This window comes from Accipiter gentilis, chromosome 23, assembly GCF_929443795.1.
Source record: "Accipiter gentilis chromosome 23, bAccGen1.1, whole genome shotgun sequence".
NCBI classification, from domain to species: Eukaryota; Metazoa; Chordata; class Aves; order Accipitriformes; family Accipitridae; genus Astur; species Astur gentilis.
The window spans coordinates 3116195-3131738 of record NC_064902.1 but is presented as its reverse complement, the minus strand read 5'-3'; the positions used below and the strand labels follow the sequence as shown (position 1 = coordinate 3131738).

General features: G+C 40.0%; 1 protein-coding gene across 3 annotated transcripts in view; it reads right to left on the bottom strand.

Moving 5' to 3' along the window:
• Nucleotides 1–15544, bottom strand: part of VGLL4 (vestigial like family member 4) — a 92188-nt gene that overhangs the window by 33244 nt on the left and 43400 nt on the right. The window contains exon 1 of one of the 3 annotated variants that reach the window (XM_049826795.1): nucleotides 13794–14532. The exons of 1 other annotated variant lie outside the window; for it this stretch is intronic. In XM_049826795.1, the coding sequence (XP_049682752.1) occupies nucleotides 13794–13875 (82 nt within the window). In that variant the 5' untranslated portion in view covers nucleotides 13876–14532. Of the gene's footprint in view, nucleotides 1–7009; nucleotides 7029–13793; nucleotides 14533–15544 lie in introns of those variants that run through there. One more of the 3 variants, XM_049826797.1, reaches the window with a different exon arrangement.

Below are 15544 nucleotides of genomic sequence, written 5' to 3'. Positions count from 1 at the left end.
AAAGATTCTTGGCAAGTGTCTGAGGGCTAGACCCACGAAGAGAGGTGAAGTCCCACCAGTCTTGGTGCCTCGAGATAAGACGCTGTCATTTTCATCTTCTAACCTGGCTGAAATGCTTATGGGACACGTACACTTGAGAAAGTGGGAAACAAACACCATGCTGATGGTTACAGCAATTCCTGATACAGAAAAATATTCCAGAATGTGTAATTAAAACTACTACCATGCAAAGTTTAAATAATAAACATATCATCAGAATTCAGCTTCCTTTAATTTATTTGCAAAACTATTATATGCCATTCTCTCACATTTCTGATAAGTGGATTTTAAAAGTTGCCAGATAAAAAGATTTACTTTTATGAGCGTGACAATGTGATTTTATTAAAAACATAAAACCACTATCAATAAAAAACTGTGAATCAAATATAACTAAGTCAGTATATTGAAGAAGTTGCCTTCCAAAATGACAGTGGTTTCCAGATCTAGGTGTTCTTTCTTTTGTCACCCAGCTAAATGACTTACTGTATTACATAAAAGACAGCAAAGCTAAACTGATCAAAGACTAGCCTGTCTTTTAGCAGAAACGATCAAAGCTAGAAGACCTGCCATCTATTTCAAAAGTAAATCAAAGTCACAGCAAGATCACAAAAGAAAAAACTGTTAGATTGGATGCTTAAGCAGTATTTCAAAATCCTAAATGATATCTTGTAACTATGTATTTTCATGCAATGGCAAAGAGACAAATAGGAAATTGAATTTGTGAAAGCTCAAATTTGAATAATTCCTCCTAAATAGACATTTGCTACTCTCCCTCTTTGGTTGGTTTGTTTGTTTTTAGGTACCATTTCTCTTAATGGACAGCAGATACTCAGGTCAGAAACATGACCCTCTGCTCTGATGGCTGATATTTCATGGATACAATCCTGCAACATAAATTGAACTCTAGACTACTGCACTGGATAACCAGTGCCCCTTGTGGATATGAGCACAGTCAGTATATTCTGTGGTGACCACGTTTAAAACATTCATTTTGAGATGTTCACTTGTAGCGGGGTCATATTAAATCTAATAAATTGTGCACTTTCTTTCATAAGGATTTGAAGCAAAAGGTGCTATGCAAAGGTAAAAAAAAAATATTCCACTTATTTAAATTGGAGCCTATTTTTAGATATACTGCAAGCTTTTATTGTAGTTTACTATAAACATGCTCCAAACACCTTTCCTCACATTATTCTCCTTTGCTACATGTGGAAAAATTCAGAGCATCAAGAAAATGAGCTTGCTAAAAGAGCCATGAAATCCGATATTGCACTTTCAAGCAATGTTTCTTTTATTTCCATTTTATTTTTCCCAAATTCCCTACCTGGAAGGTCTAAGGCCCTTCAGAGAGGATATAAATGCTGTATTTTAAAAATACAAACACAAAAGCAAATATATTCAAAATGTTCATAAAATATATGCACACATGGGTGGCTCCCTTTGGAATGGATTTGGAAAAAAGTAAGGTCACTGTTTAGACCCTTGTACTGCGCACAAGTCCCGCAAAGCTTAGTGCTAAGTTCCCTGATTGGATTCCTATTAGTAGCATACAAGTCACCTCAAAATGGTAAGTTAAAAAAAACAAACAAACAAACAAAAAAAACCCAACCAAAAAACCAAAACACACACAAAAAAGCCATAAAAAGCAAAGAAGTCTTGGCTACTGCATTCTCCCCATATGGCACATAGCCAAGCAGCCAAACAGCAGAAGCTGCTGCCACAGGGCAGGAGACGGGATTGCAGGCAAGCCTCGTTCATCACGTGCACATGGACACACAACCAGGAGCTGCTGCTGGCTTCATGGTCACCAATGTGGTAATCTCTTCCTAAACTGAGGTGAAATGAGCAAATTACATTTGGCCTGATGAACACAGGAAAAACTTCAATTTCAGTTTTGCTCCTCCATTACCTGATTGCAGGCTGTCTGAAATGGACTCACGTACTTAAGGAACACAGAGCTCCTTCAAGCAAGCTGGACAGAATATTGAAGACTTTAATCCACAGAACGTCAGAACAATTCCAACCCATCTCCCACAAAGAATCCATTGTAAAGAACAAAATCCCTTTGTCCTTCAAAACAGGCTCCAAAATCCCTTCTACAGAGGGAAAGCAAGAGAGCAATGACAACTGTGCAGAGCAGTCAAGCACTCTGAATCCAACAGCAAACTACATGGGCCATTCAGATGAAAACAAGATAGTCTTTTGATCATGCTATTTACATAGAAAATGAGGAGGCTGTGTCAGCTTGCCAATTTCTTATGCGCAGGGGTTTACTGTAACTGATGGCAGTAGGCTGAGATATGACCGAGTCAGCTGAAGAGAATGAATTCAAGCTCATCATAAGCACTACAGTGTTGGCTAATACAGATCCTTCAACCCACTGGCTTTCTATTCTGAGGCACAACCCAATAGTCTTCCTCAGCTATTACTCACATGTACTGTTTTAATAACCAAAAACTTGTGAAGGCTTCACCTTCTAGAAGAGCCCAGAGAACAGTGTGGATCATGAGATGGAGAGGAAAGGATGCCATGTAATTTCTCCAGGGGTATGGGTGCTGGTATAAAGAATCATACATAAAAAATCCAAAATATCACCATTGTTCCTGAAAGGACTGTCCTCCAAAACAGACAGACACACACCACCACTAAGGAAACAGACAAAATTCATCTCGTGCCTATGACATAGCAGTTTTTAATCTTGGGTTCGTGACATGCAACTAATGTAAGTAATTTTATTGGGGAAAAAACCTCACTACGAAGAGATGCACAGAAAAATTTTAGGTAGCCACAGAGTACAAGAGCTTGAAAACCACTGCTCCACTAGAAGATTCAGTTGTGAAAAACCTGGTACCAGAGAACATTATTAACTCCTCCTCCTCAAAAGGACTGAAGAAAATGGATCTGAATTAATGCTCCTACCCACTCCAATAGTCAGCACTACAATGCAGTGACTGAGATTGCTAGAGGTTGTCAGATTCAGAGAGATAAAAGGGAGACAACCCTATGGTGCTAAGGGATAGATGGGAGCACTGTCTAAATCATAGCTGGACTGTTTATTTCACAAGAAGGAGGGTGGTTTATGGGGCCAACTTGCAGGGTCACTTAAAACAAATGTTCTCTCCAAGGGGAAGCTAAGGCAAGAAAGATAGATGGAAGGGTTGTGTTTGCTACCAAAAAATTACATGCTGCCTGGACTGCGTTTCTCAGAGTTTTCTGGGCGCTGAGGACAGGTTTTTCAGAACTCTTGGAAAAGCAAGGAACAAGCAGAAATTCGTATTTTTGAAGTTATCTTGACAGTCATGGGATTGGAATGGGTGAGCAGTACCAAAGTTACACTCTACTTCTCAAAGGCCTTTAATTAGGGCTTTGTCTTCCTCCCCCTATACCTCCTAGTCTTTAACTGAATCTCCCTTTTGATTAACTTAACTCCAGGCTCCTTGTTTATTCATTTCAAAGCTGCAGAAGCAACTCATTCCTGACAAAACACAGAAAAGACAGGGAAGTGCAGATGGGTTGATAAAATGAAGGTAACAAAAAAATGTCAGTTGTATGTCTGTGACCCACCATTCACATGATACTAGCTCCACAGGATCCAGAAATTAAATCTCTCACCACTATCACTCACAATGATATCAGTCCCCAGTTAATTAACTGTTAAATCCTTCCCCACTTTATTTGAATGATGTACATCCTAAACATTTCTGCAGATCTCTACCCCCATCACACATTAAAGATGTTCCGTCCCATAATTAAGCAGCCACTCTATTAAATACAACTGTGAAGTTTTTAATGGAACCAAACAGCCACTTCAGGGGCAGTGAGACACTGCATTAATTAAAAAGGTTTGGAAGCACTGCTTTAGGTCATAAATGGGTTATCAGCTTGCCTGTTGCTGAGCCATGCATTGCATGACCACAGCTGGACTGCTATTTAATTGAAGCTTCTTATCCCAACTCATCTTCTGAAGAGAATATAAAATTAACTGCCGGCATCAGTGGGCACATTCCTCTTATGCAACTCAACAGGGCTCAGATATAAAAGAACAGACCTGCAGAGGTCCTGCAGCTCAAATAGGGGAACTTAAAATTCTTCCATCCCACTACTCTTTGGAAGAGGTCATTCCTTGTATCAGCTAAAAAGACTCAACTACTTCCAAAACAGATTTCATCATCTCAGTTTAGAAGGGGTCCACTATAAACGAACCACAGTCACAAGAGATTTTAGTCCAAATGCTTCTGTTCCCTCCATGACTGCTGACCAAAAAGCAAGCATCTAGCCCATATATCACCAGTCCAAGCTTCAAATATCAGAGTTTTTATCTGTTTAGCTGATTTATTACAATTTTTTATTTGCACATCTCAAAACAAACAGGTAAAAGCACTTTTTGTTTACTAATAGATCACAGTAAAGTTTAGCAGCTACAGCAAAGTATTACAGTCAAGGCACTTTGAATGTTGTTCTCTTCTTTATCCTTGACTTACATGAATTTAAACAATTACAGCTCTTTTTTCCCCCCTATGTAAATAAGGATAACGTTCACTATTTATTTCATGGGGGTAGCTGAAGGTTGAACTAACTAGGCTTCTGTGAATAATAGGATTCTTCAGAGAGGATTATATATATATAAATACGTTACAATGAGTATTAAAATGTTTGCTATCGTACTTACTTCTAAATGGACTCATTGAGAAACACTTAAAAGCAAACAGGGTAGTGTTCAAATTACTGTACTACAAAGAAAAACTCAGTTGATCCACAGATTAGCTGTTAAGGCAAGCATAACATACCTCAAAGCAGTTATAGTCTTAGAAATTAGGACTTTTAAAGATTTTTAAAGAAAGTGAATGTAATTTTTTTTTTTTTTTTTTTTGCTGACGAGCTCAGAGACATTGGTTATATAACATTGATAAGAGAAGCTTTTTCTAAGAGGCAGAAACTAGTAAAGAAACTGTAAGCATCATTGCTAATGCTGGAATACCTATTTCTGACACCTTTGGTAAATAGCTTAGATTGATGCCTACAGCAAGACAAGAGCAAAATGTTCACCTCTAACTGTAGCCACTGGTTTTAGAATATTCAGCAGGAAAACTGTGCACGTCAGCATTCTCCCAGCTGGCTCTATGAGATTTAATTTACGGCAACCACAGAGTGACTGTGATAGCTCTCTGAGATGCCACAGCATGAAAACTGAAGGGTGGGGGTTAAACAAGCAGCAATGCACACCAGATGTCTGAGGAGGACATCTAAAAGATCCGGAGCACAAGGAAGCTTATTAAAAAAAAAATCCCCTTCAATGCCATAAATATTTATACTAAATCCAAGAAACTGTCTGAGTTCAAACTTGTCCTATATGAATCATACAGTAGTTCCCTCACCCCATCTTCATTTAATGTGTTCTGTATAAAACCACCACAAAGGAGGTGCCATAGTTATGTCAACTTTTTTTCTATACGCTAAGACTACTTTTTGTAGAGCTCCTGCTTTAGAAGATTACGTTCCAAAGACTATAAACAGAACGGCTAAATAGTCTTATTTTACTTGGCTAGCTCTTGTATGGCATTTACTGGTCTTCCTAGATAATTTGGATTCATAGAAATAGTTTCCTTTTGACTGGACAACTTTGATTTTCTTCACACGGCCATTTAATTACAATTAGCAATGCATCACAGAGAAAACAACCCCAATTTACTAACCTGGACCCAAGAAACAATAATTTTCTGAGAGGTTCTACTCTGAAAGTTCAAAAATTCTGATTTTATAAATATCTAAATTGACTTTCAGAATTGAGACATACTAAACATTAACAATTAAATAACAAAGTTGGAAGTCACAATACCATCTCTAAAGTGCAACCAGAGTGCGCTAATGTCATTTGTAAAAAAAGTAAATACTCATTCCCCAAAAGACAACAGCTATTCCAAAAGATCCACTTAGCAGCTTTGGTTTTCACTCCTCTTACGCAAAAGATCGCTGGGCTGGGCACTTTGTAGATGGTTAACTACAAAGGCTATTGCCAATCTGCTGGTTTGTGATTTTTGGTTAAAATACAACATAATAGATATTTCAATATTGGCTTATATTCCCGTACAGCACTGCCATTCCTATCCTGGGAAAAAAAGATAGGCTTATCTACTAAAACTCTCCTACTTCTAACTGCAACCCATTTTTAAAGGCAAAAACCCCTATTTCTGCATGCTAGGGAATAAACACTAAGTCTTGCAAACCAGGGAGGTGTAATGCTGAGTGGTTTCCATGCCTGCGCTGTCAAATGGGTTTCCAGGAAAAACTACTGCTTTTTAAACACAACTGGTTCCAAACTTTTCCTGGGAGAGCAAATATATTTCCTGGAACCTGCTAGCAACGTTTGGAAGAATAGGAGGAAAGTTACACACTACAATGCTTGATGCTCACAGTTGACGAGAAACACTCCAAAGCGATGAGGTGTAAAAAAGAACATGTCTTAAAATAATCAAAGATAGACTCTTGTCACAATGTGTATTATGAAAAGACAGGAGCCACATTTTTTGTGAAGGAACTAAGCTAGCACCTGCCTGCTGAAGGCATACTTTCCTTCCTCCTCCTATGCCACAAAGGCTGTAATATTACACCATCTCCCAAATACTATCTACCTACATACACCACATTGCAGATGATCTTTTCCTCCAAAGACAAAATGAGGCACAAAGTGTCATATAACATTTTGTGAGGGAAAAGCTGGACTGCACCAAGCACTATTATGTTAAACAAGTTCCTGTTTTTAGCAAGAACCAAGTTAAAAAGCGAAGAAAAAGGAAAAGTTACTTTAAAAAAATCTGATACCAAACAGCACCATGAAACTTACGTAAAGGAAACATTCTAACCACTGTTTCACACTTTGGTCCGCCACACTAGTACTGCTTTTTACCTGAGATTTTCAGGACTTACATTCCTATTGAAACTACATATCTAAAGATCTTTGATGAAGACTCACCACCTCACTGAAGTTTCTGGATGACTTTTTCTTTGGCTAGAACCAATGCTGTGGTGGTCCCAGGAACACTGTTACTTCAACTTCACCAAGGGTATACAAGGAAAAGCTATGTGGAGCTCTTTCCCAACAACTTAAATGCTCCAAGTTTGCCTTACCTCAGAATCAGTGCCAAACTACTACTGATACCAAGAACGAAACTCTTCCAACTCCATCCACCTGTGACATGAGTTTTACAAGTTGACAGAGATAACCCCAAGAGCTCAACTGCCTGTTCAAAACTGCACTTGTGCTGGATGATCTATGGCCTCTCTTTCAGTCCCACCAAGACTCCGAAGATACATGCCAGTGCTCACCAAGCTACATGCACCATTACATCAACTTGTAGAGACAGGCATGAGAGCTTGCCCTTAAAAAAAGCTGTTAGATGAAGCACCAAGGGAAATCTGCCTCCAGGAAATTAAAACTGTGCATCATGGCACTCACGGTGTATACGTTACTGCACCCACAGTCTTGGCATAGTGCTTATACAACAACATCTAGCAGTGCTGTATTGCACAGTCAATTATCCTCCAAAGTGCATGGCTTTTACTGAAAGGGAAAGGAAACAATGACTCTGTGTGTCCAGCAATCGTTCCATGCTGATTTGTAAAGTAATTTTCAGGGAGATGATACAGACTGCACGATGAAGAAAAAAATTGGCTGGCTTTAAAAAAGAAATTAAAACCAAAAACACTCATGATTCTTTAACACTGGACAAGTATAATACCATTTTTGTAAACACTCCTCCAGAAACTTGTATTCATCACTACCTCATACTATTATCAGTGAAAAATTATAGGCTCTGTCCTGCTGGATTATTGTTAGTGTAAACAACTTTGCTAAATTGCTTGGCACACTGTCTGCATGCAGCATGTTAAAACTCTGTAGTCTATTCAGCCAAAATCAAATATAAAGGCCCATCTGTATTAATCCTCAAGAAGAAATTAATAGACAACTATTTTCATGCAAAGCAGATATTTAAAAAAGGCAAAACCAATACATATGGATGAACTTTTTCATTCATAATTTTAGATGCCACACAATGAAGACTGTTGTTTAAGCTTTATTTTTTCTCTAACAGTTCTCTATACAATACAGTGCATTGTTCAAACTCTGGAGCAATTTAAGCTTTTTCAATGTCTCCTAAAATCCCTGGATTTATATCCAAAGAGACCTGGCACTGTAACAAATTTGACTTGTGAGTAACAAGTTACAGCCTTTAAGCAAATTGCTCATTAACACAGAATTGAACTTACTGCTACAAACCTCACTACCTTTTATCTCAGAAAAAATGTGCTGCCTATCTTATCTATTGAAAGTTGTGGGATAACCCACTATTGTATTTGGGTTTTTTAATTTCCTTGTTTGAGTTCTCAGTACAAATGCTGAACTAGCATCAAGGGTGAGGAGAACAACAGAACTCCAGGGGAAAAAAAAAAAAAAGAAAAAAAAAAGCTTAAGTATGACCTAAATCTATCTTGCCTTTGATGAATGAGGAAAATAAAATGAATTTTGATGTCAGCACTGAAAAGGATATTCCCAACTTCATGCTAGGAGGAAACGAGTAAGAAAAGCCCAACTGTGAGGTTGGAGCTCTTTGTTTTTTCCTGAAGATAAAAGACTTTGAAAAAGCAAAACCCACAGAATGTTCTATAAATGGATAACATTCTGTAGGTGCATCTTAATTTACATGACTTTGAAGAGAAATTTTACACTGCATTACACATAAGAATACTTAATTCACCATGAAGGAGATTTTTATCCCATTTATTATTCCACTAATTCTTAATAGAATAATAGTGTTAAAGTCATTTTATACATTTAGAAACTAAACTGAATTTTGAAGTTAATAGGAGAAACTGATGTTACAAACCCAGAGTAAAATGCAAGGTCAGCAAAGAAAACCAATGGAAACTATTCTTTATAGCTTAAGAAAACACATTACATTTCATTTAAAAGCAAATGAAGTTAGCAGAGTCTGTTTCAGGCCCCTCATTTGATATCAAACATCTAAATTGGCCTTTTTAGGAAGATGCATATATATTCAAAATGCCTTGCAGTGCCCTAAAAAGATAGCTAGCTATGCAAGCTCACTGCTGTAGCCAAGTAATGCTTCATTGTTACAGGAAGTCAGTGAAATAATTATGTAATAAGCCACTAACTAATGTAAGCTGTCCTGAAACCAAAAAGGGGTGTTTTTCTATAAATCTGGATTCAATTTTCTTCATTAAAAAAATCCAGTCTTCTGGACTGTCCAGAGAACTCTGTATAACTATTCCGAGTGCTCCAAGTCTCATAACATGCCTGGGGGATTTCTTAGCATCTTATTGCATTTCTTTATACCTTTCCCAGCACAGCAGTTCAAGCCTTGAGAATGTAGTAATAACAGAAAGCATTTGAAAATGGGAGAGAGAGGAAGGAAGACAGAAATCTGCCTTCCAACACACAACCATCTGTACACTCCCTCAGATAAACAACAAAATGAAACAAATCTACTTGGAGACTGCACCTTCTCATATATATTCTATTGAAGACAAGGAGCCCAAACTTGCTAGACTGCCCCTGCACCAGTCAAAGAGCAGGATCACCTGCGATTCGTTTTGTTTAACTCTGAGCCCTCCTGCCATTACCTCACACACAAGGCTCTCAGAGAAAGCATATTAAACTAAAGTGAAGCTAGTTTCCATTGCAAAACAAGATGCAGATGTTCTACCTCTGAATACATGCCCGGATCAAGTGCTTGTCATTTGATAGGAAGCACTGGGAATGCCAGACTGGTACAGAATGGTTCTGCTTCGTGGCCTTTGCACCTCAGCAAGGACAACAGTCTCTCAAGAGCTTTCTGATGTCTCTGAGCTCATTAAGAAGAAAACAATGATATGAAAGCACTACTCATTAAACTGGCCAATTGTTGATAACTGGCAGCAAATGTTTAGTAGCAGGATATCAGATGTATTCATGCTAAAAATCAGCACCCAGATGCTGAGCCAACAATTCTCTACTTACTTCTTCTTTTCTTCCTTATTGCACCAAATATGTTACAATAAATTGCTTGAAATGGTTTATCATTGCTAATATAACTGTCACTTTCCCATTGGCAAAGACTAAACGTTCTCATTTGAATGATTTAAAAATTTTCTTTCACTGGAGAGGGAGACAAAACTCAAATGTTCTTTTTTACATGACTTGTTAGAAAAAACACCATGTTGTTAAAATTAAGATTTTCCTCCAAAAGCATCAGAGTTGAGATTATCATGAGGCATCACGAGGAGCTCAAAGCTAGTAATAATATTAAGAAAACACTCAAAAGGACACAAATTTTCAGTGTAAAACAAACAACCCTGAGGAAAGGAAACAGTTTTATTCTGTGGTTCAAAGTTATGGACCCCCTTTCAAAAACCCTCTCACCTCATCTCTGGTTACAATCCTTTTGCTGGCTGTGGCTGTCTTAATTATATAAGTGTACAGAACTTTCCATCACATTATAGAATCAGAGAAGTGTCGAAGCTAGAAAGCACCTCTGGAGATCATCTAGTCCAAACCTCCTACTCAAAACCAGGCTCAACTAGGGCAGGTTGCTCAGGGCCACATCCAGCCAGGTTTTGAGTTTCTCCACAGATGGAGGCTCCACAAACTCTCTGGGCAATCTGTGCCAGTGTTAGACCAACCTCATAGTAAAAAAAAAAAAAACCAAAAAACAAAAAACAAACAAACAAACAAAAAACCTAGAAAATTCTTATGTTTGAGAAAACAGTCAACTTCAGTTAAGGTATATCTGCAACACACCATTACTTCTTAACGGTTAATGGGAGAACTTCTAGATCTCCCATTTCCCCCCCAACCTCCACAAAAGGGCACTCTTCTGTCCATAAAGCAGATCCCATCTATATTAGTCACCATTCTGCTCTATTTCCCCAGACCTCCAAAGAGTAAGCCAAAATCAGAAATATGTTTTATGAACTAAACAGCAGTCTTGTCAATAAATGTTCCCATACTCACTGGAGCATGATCATGAATGACACTACTTAGGAAAAGAATGAGATTAAGACATATCTGAGGTTTCTTGCACCTAACAGTTAGGGAAGACTAAGCAAGTGCTGGCATTAACTCAGTAGCCTGAAGCTTACAGATAACAAATTGCCATCTGTAACTCTTGCTGAGCAAGGAAAAGCAGGAGTCATCTTGAGATGCAAATTATATTCTTCTACTCCATGTTGAACTGAAGGGCTGCCAAATGCACATGATGGAAGAATTTTTCCTACTTCTTATGTACCAATACATCTCTTATCCACAAGCTGCAGCTACAAATCAATGGCACATAGTTCAGTGGCTTGTGCCAGAGGTGAAAGATTAAAACCACTAGTAAACCTCATAAAACAATAACAACACACTTCACCAGTATACCAATTATCTCAATAAGCAAAAGCAAGTGTTTCAAGAGAGAATCTAAAGAAATAAGGAACCCATTTCATTTATTGCCTGTGGCATATCGGTCCATAATTCTTTCCTCTGAAATTTCAATCCTATTTTCACATCATACAATGTATTTGTATCTTATCCTGCATCTGCAAAAGTACTTTGCAGGAAGGCATCTATTTATAAGTAGTTCAAGTATGACCTTCAATAAATCCTAATTAATTGAGTTTGAAAAGCCACTTTGTTGTCAATGTAGTTACTACCGCAGCAGCGTCTTTGAAAAGACAAGATCCATCACTGCTGACACAACTCACAAAATAAATACTATAGCAGAGGCATGGAAGATGTGTAGGCATCTCTAAAACACCCTTCGAGTTCAGTGCAGATGTTGCCAGTGTTTATACTTTTTAAATCACTGGGATATAAACACCTCACTATAAACACCACTGAAGTTTTGCTTTTCTTTTCTTCATTTTGTGTGTGTTTATTTTAGTGTTAAAAATGTTAACTTCCAGAATAAGGAAAATAGCAACAGATGTTTAAACTAAACAAAGACTGCTACAGTAGAGTGTATTCCTTAAGCTGTTCTTTTGGTTTTGAACTATTAAAACTAACATCTGGTTAAATAACAATTATTGAAGAAGAGGGTGGGGGGAAAAAAGGGGCTGGAAAGAATCTTCCATAAATATTAGACATAATTATAATGAATTGAACTAATGAGCCAAAACTACAGTTTTTCTGCCTTAGTCAACAAAACACTCAGGAACATGTACCACGTAAGCAGAATTTTATACAAAACTTCATGGTCTTCACCATAAGTTGTCAGCTGCTTCCAAAGAAAGCACTGGTTACTACAGAGAGCAATGAAAAAGTTAAAGGATCCTGCAAGCTGTTTATTTTTAATTTTTTTTACTAGTTTTCCTGCTGTAATGAAGAAAACAGGGGCTAAGAAAGAGCTTGAAAACTCAACCCTATTGAATCCCAGCTCTACATTATTCAGTACTGATGGGCAAGCTCAATCTTCTGTAAAAGAACTTTATTCAAGAGCTTTATTCAACTTATTTATTTATTGTGCAGGAAAGAAAAAGGAAAGAAGAAGAAAAAAAATGAAACCGATATTAACAGTTCTACAGAGAGCCCCTCCACGTCCCAAAGGAAAGAGACGTGGCCGTGCTGGTTTAACGATAAAAAAGATGGTATTTTGCATAGTGAAGGTTCAGCTCCCTGTCTTCTGGCCTGGTCTTTTTCTGACGAGTGTGAACAGATAGCTCCTTGTCCCTTTGTATACTCCTTATTGTTTCTTCCCTGACAACTACAGCAAGTTTATTTTCCAAATGAACATGGAAAATGTTCCTGCTGAATCAGAAGAAAGATTTCTGCAATGCTTGTCTGTGGCTACAGCAAAAACAGTTCTACTGCCAAGCTGAATTAGCTCAGTGGTGCCTTTCTTTCCAGTCAAGCCAAGCCATAACCACTTCTTCAAACTGCACGTAGATAAAGCTCCACTAGATTAAGAAACCGATTCTACCCTATTACCTCAGGGAACTTCCACACAGGACTACGAGTGCTCACAACGTGAAGAGCGAACTACGGCCTACGTTAGCTGAGAACGACATAAGTAAAATTCAGAGCCCAGCAAAGAGGGGAGGGGGGTAAAAAAAAAAAAAAAAAAGCCCCAAACGACTCCGTTTATCCAAGGGGTTGTGTAATTCCTTCCCGGGGGACCGGCGCTCGGGGCGGGGGGTACCGGGGAAGGCGGGCTGCGCCGGCGGGAGGCGGGCTGGCCCAGCTACGCGGAGGAAGAACCAGCGGCCGCACAACGAGCCGCGCTCCCGCCGCCCCGCCGGCCCGGCCGCGCAGGGAGACGCGGAGGTGCTGCGGCTCTGAGGCGATGGCGGGGGGGTCGGTTGCTGCGGCGAAGCGGGAAAGGGCTGTGGGGCAGCGTCGGGGCCGGGGCGTGATGGGCTGAGTCCCGCGTTGAGCCCCGCAGCCGCCTCACGAACCGCTGCTTCTGCCGCCGCAGAAACGGCCAACAAAAACTCCACCTGCCACAAAGGCGACGCGGTCCGTGACGCTCGTCCACCTACTGGTATCGTTCAGAAGAGGAGTAACGCTGAAATGAACGCTTTGTAAAAAAAAAAAAAAAAAAAAAAAAAAAACGGACAAAGCTAAAAAGCCCCTTCCCTTAAGCAAAGCTTTAACAATACCGGCGGCGAGGCATCCCGCAACCAAGAGCGCAGGGTGCCTTTCCAGAACGGGAAAAAAACCACGCTCGCCAACAACAGAAAACACACCCGACACACGACGCTCGGCGAAACGAAACCATTACCTTCGTAGCACAGAATGCCAATATTGTTGTTCATCTTGTCCAAGTATTGGTAGTTCAACAGGTCCATCTTCATAAATAGCATTTATCGGGCTAGCAAAAAAGACCAGCTCGTTTGCTGTCGCCCAGGTTCAGGGAGAAGAGGGCCGGGCAAATGGTGCCGAGGACGCTCCCGGCTTCCTAAACTTCAGCAGGCCCAGCCTTCAGCTAATCAAAACAAAGTATGTTAAAGGAGAGTCGGAGGGATTAAAACACACGCGCTCTCCCTTCCAAACTTCTGAAAACTAAAGTACACTGGGTCCTTCAACACAAAGAAGACTGTCTAAAAACTTTTCAAGTCTTTTTCCAATTAAAAAACGAAAAACAAACAAACAAAAACCAAAAACAAAACAACAAAAAAACCCCAAAACAACCCACGGAGTCAAAAAAAAAAAAAAAAAAAAAAAAAAAGAGAAACGAGGGAAATTTCCTAGGACAAAGACACACTAGTTCTGCTCACAGCCCGCTGCAAGTTAACTGCACTGACATGCAGGCTATGCTTGGTATGACTCGTATGTAAACCAGCTTCCTCTCGCTATCAGGCGGGGAGGACTGAGCATGCTCAGTGAATCCCTGGAGCTCCTCAAATGTCAGGGATATTTTCTGCACAAGATCAGTCTCTAAATGCACCGAGTGTTTGAAAGCAAGGGGAGGCGGCGGCGGAGAGCCCGCACAGCCGGGCTCTGGGCACAAGGGGCCATCTCAGAGCCGCGCCTGGCAGGAAGCAGGGCTGCCGCTGCCCGGCGGGAGGAGGAGGAGGAGGAGGAGGAGGAGGAAGAGGAGGAAGAAGAGGAGGAGGAGGAGGAGGAAGCAGGGGCTGCCCGGCCAGCCCAGGGGCCTCCTCTGGACACGGGGCAGGAGCCGACCCACTGCAACTTTTAGGTCGGGCTGCTGAGCAGGAGACCCGAGCGAAATCCAGCTGTTTAAAACCAATTCTCTCTCTTAAACGTTTTACTTAATAGCCTAGCGTGGCCTCGGACGCATCCCAGTACTGTTAGCAGTGAAAAATAATGCTGGTTTACGGTAATGGGACAGAATGGCAGCTCTGGTATGATAAAGGCAATTAGACATTAAAGAAATGAGGTACAGCGGGTACACCTGTACGCATACAGACAGGTACTGTGTACTCACATGCACACACCGCTACAATTCAATCGGTACACCATTACGTTTGATTTTTTTTTTTTTAAAGGCTATCGGCAGTTAAACATTCTGTGTCCTGGATTTTTAACAGCTGCTTAAAGGTCCGGTTTAGATGACACAAGTGATGGAGATCTTTACAGCAGTTGCTCTCATCTCAGGATGTGGTCTGCCCTTCTGCAGTCCGAACCTTGATCACAAAGACTCTAGCTGCTTATACAGATGTGTACGACTCATTCTAAGAGGGCAGAACATCTGTAAGGGTGGAAGCATGTGCTAACCTAACGGGTATCAGTTTGCATTTCCTGTGGCTGATCAGCACCTGCAAGTCTGATTTGACAGACAGAGAGAAATAAATACTGGGGAGGTTTGGTCTAAGACAAACAAAAAAAAGCTAATGGAGTCCTAATCTTCCCTCTGCCCTCTTCAGCTTGGAACATAACTCATCCCTCCCTTTCTGGGATGGAGAATTTTAACGGTACACACGAGAGCAGACAGTTGGTGAGAACCAGTAACAAACTCATTTCCACCTTGAGAATTTCTCCCCTCTGTTAGGAAGGGGAAGATACTCCATC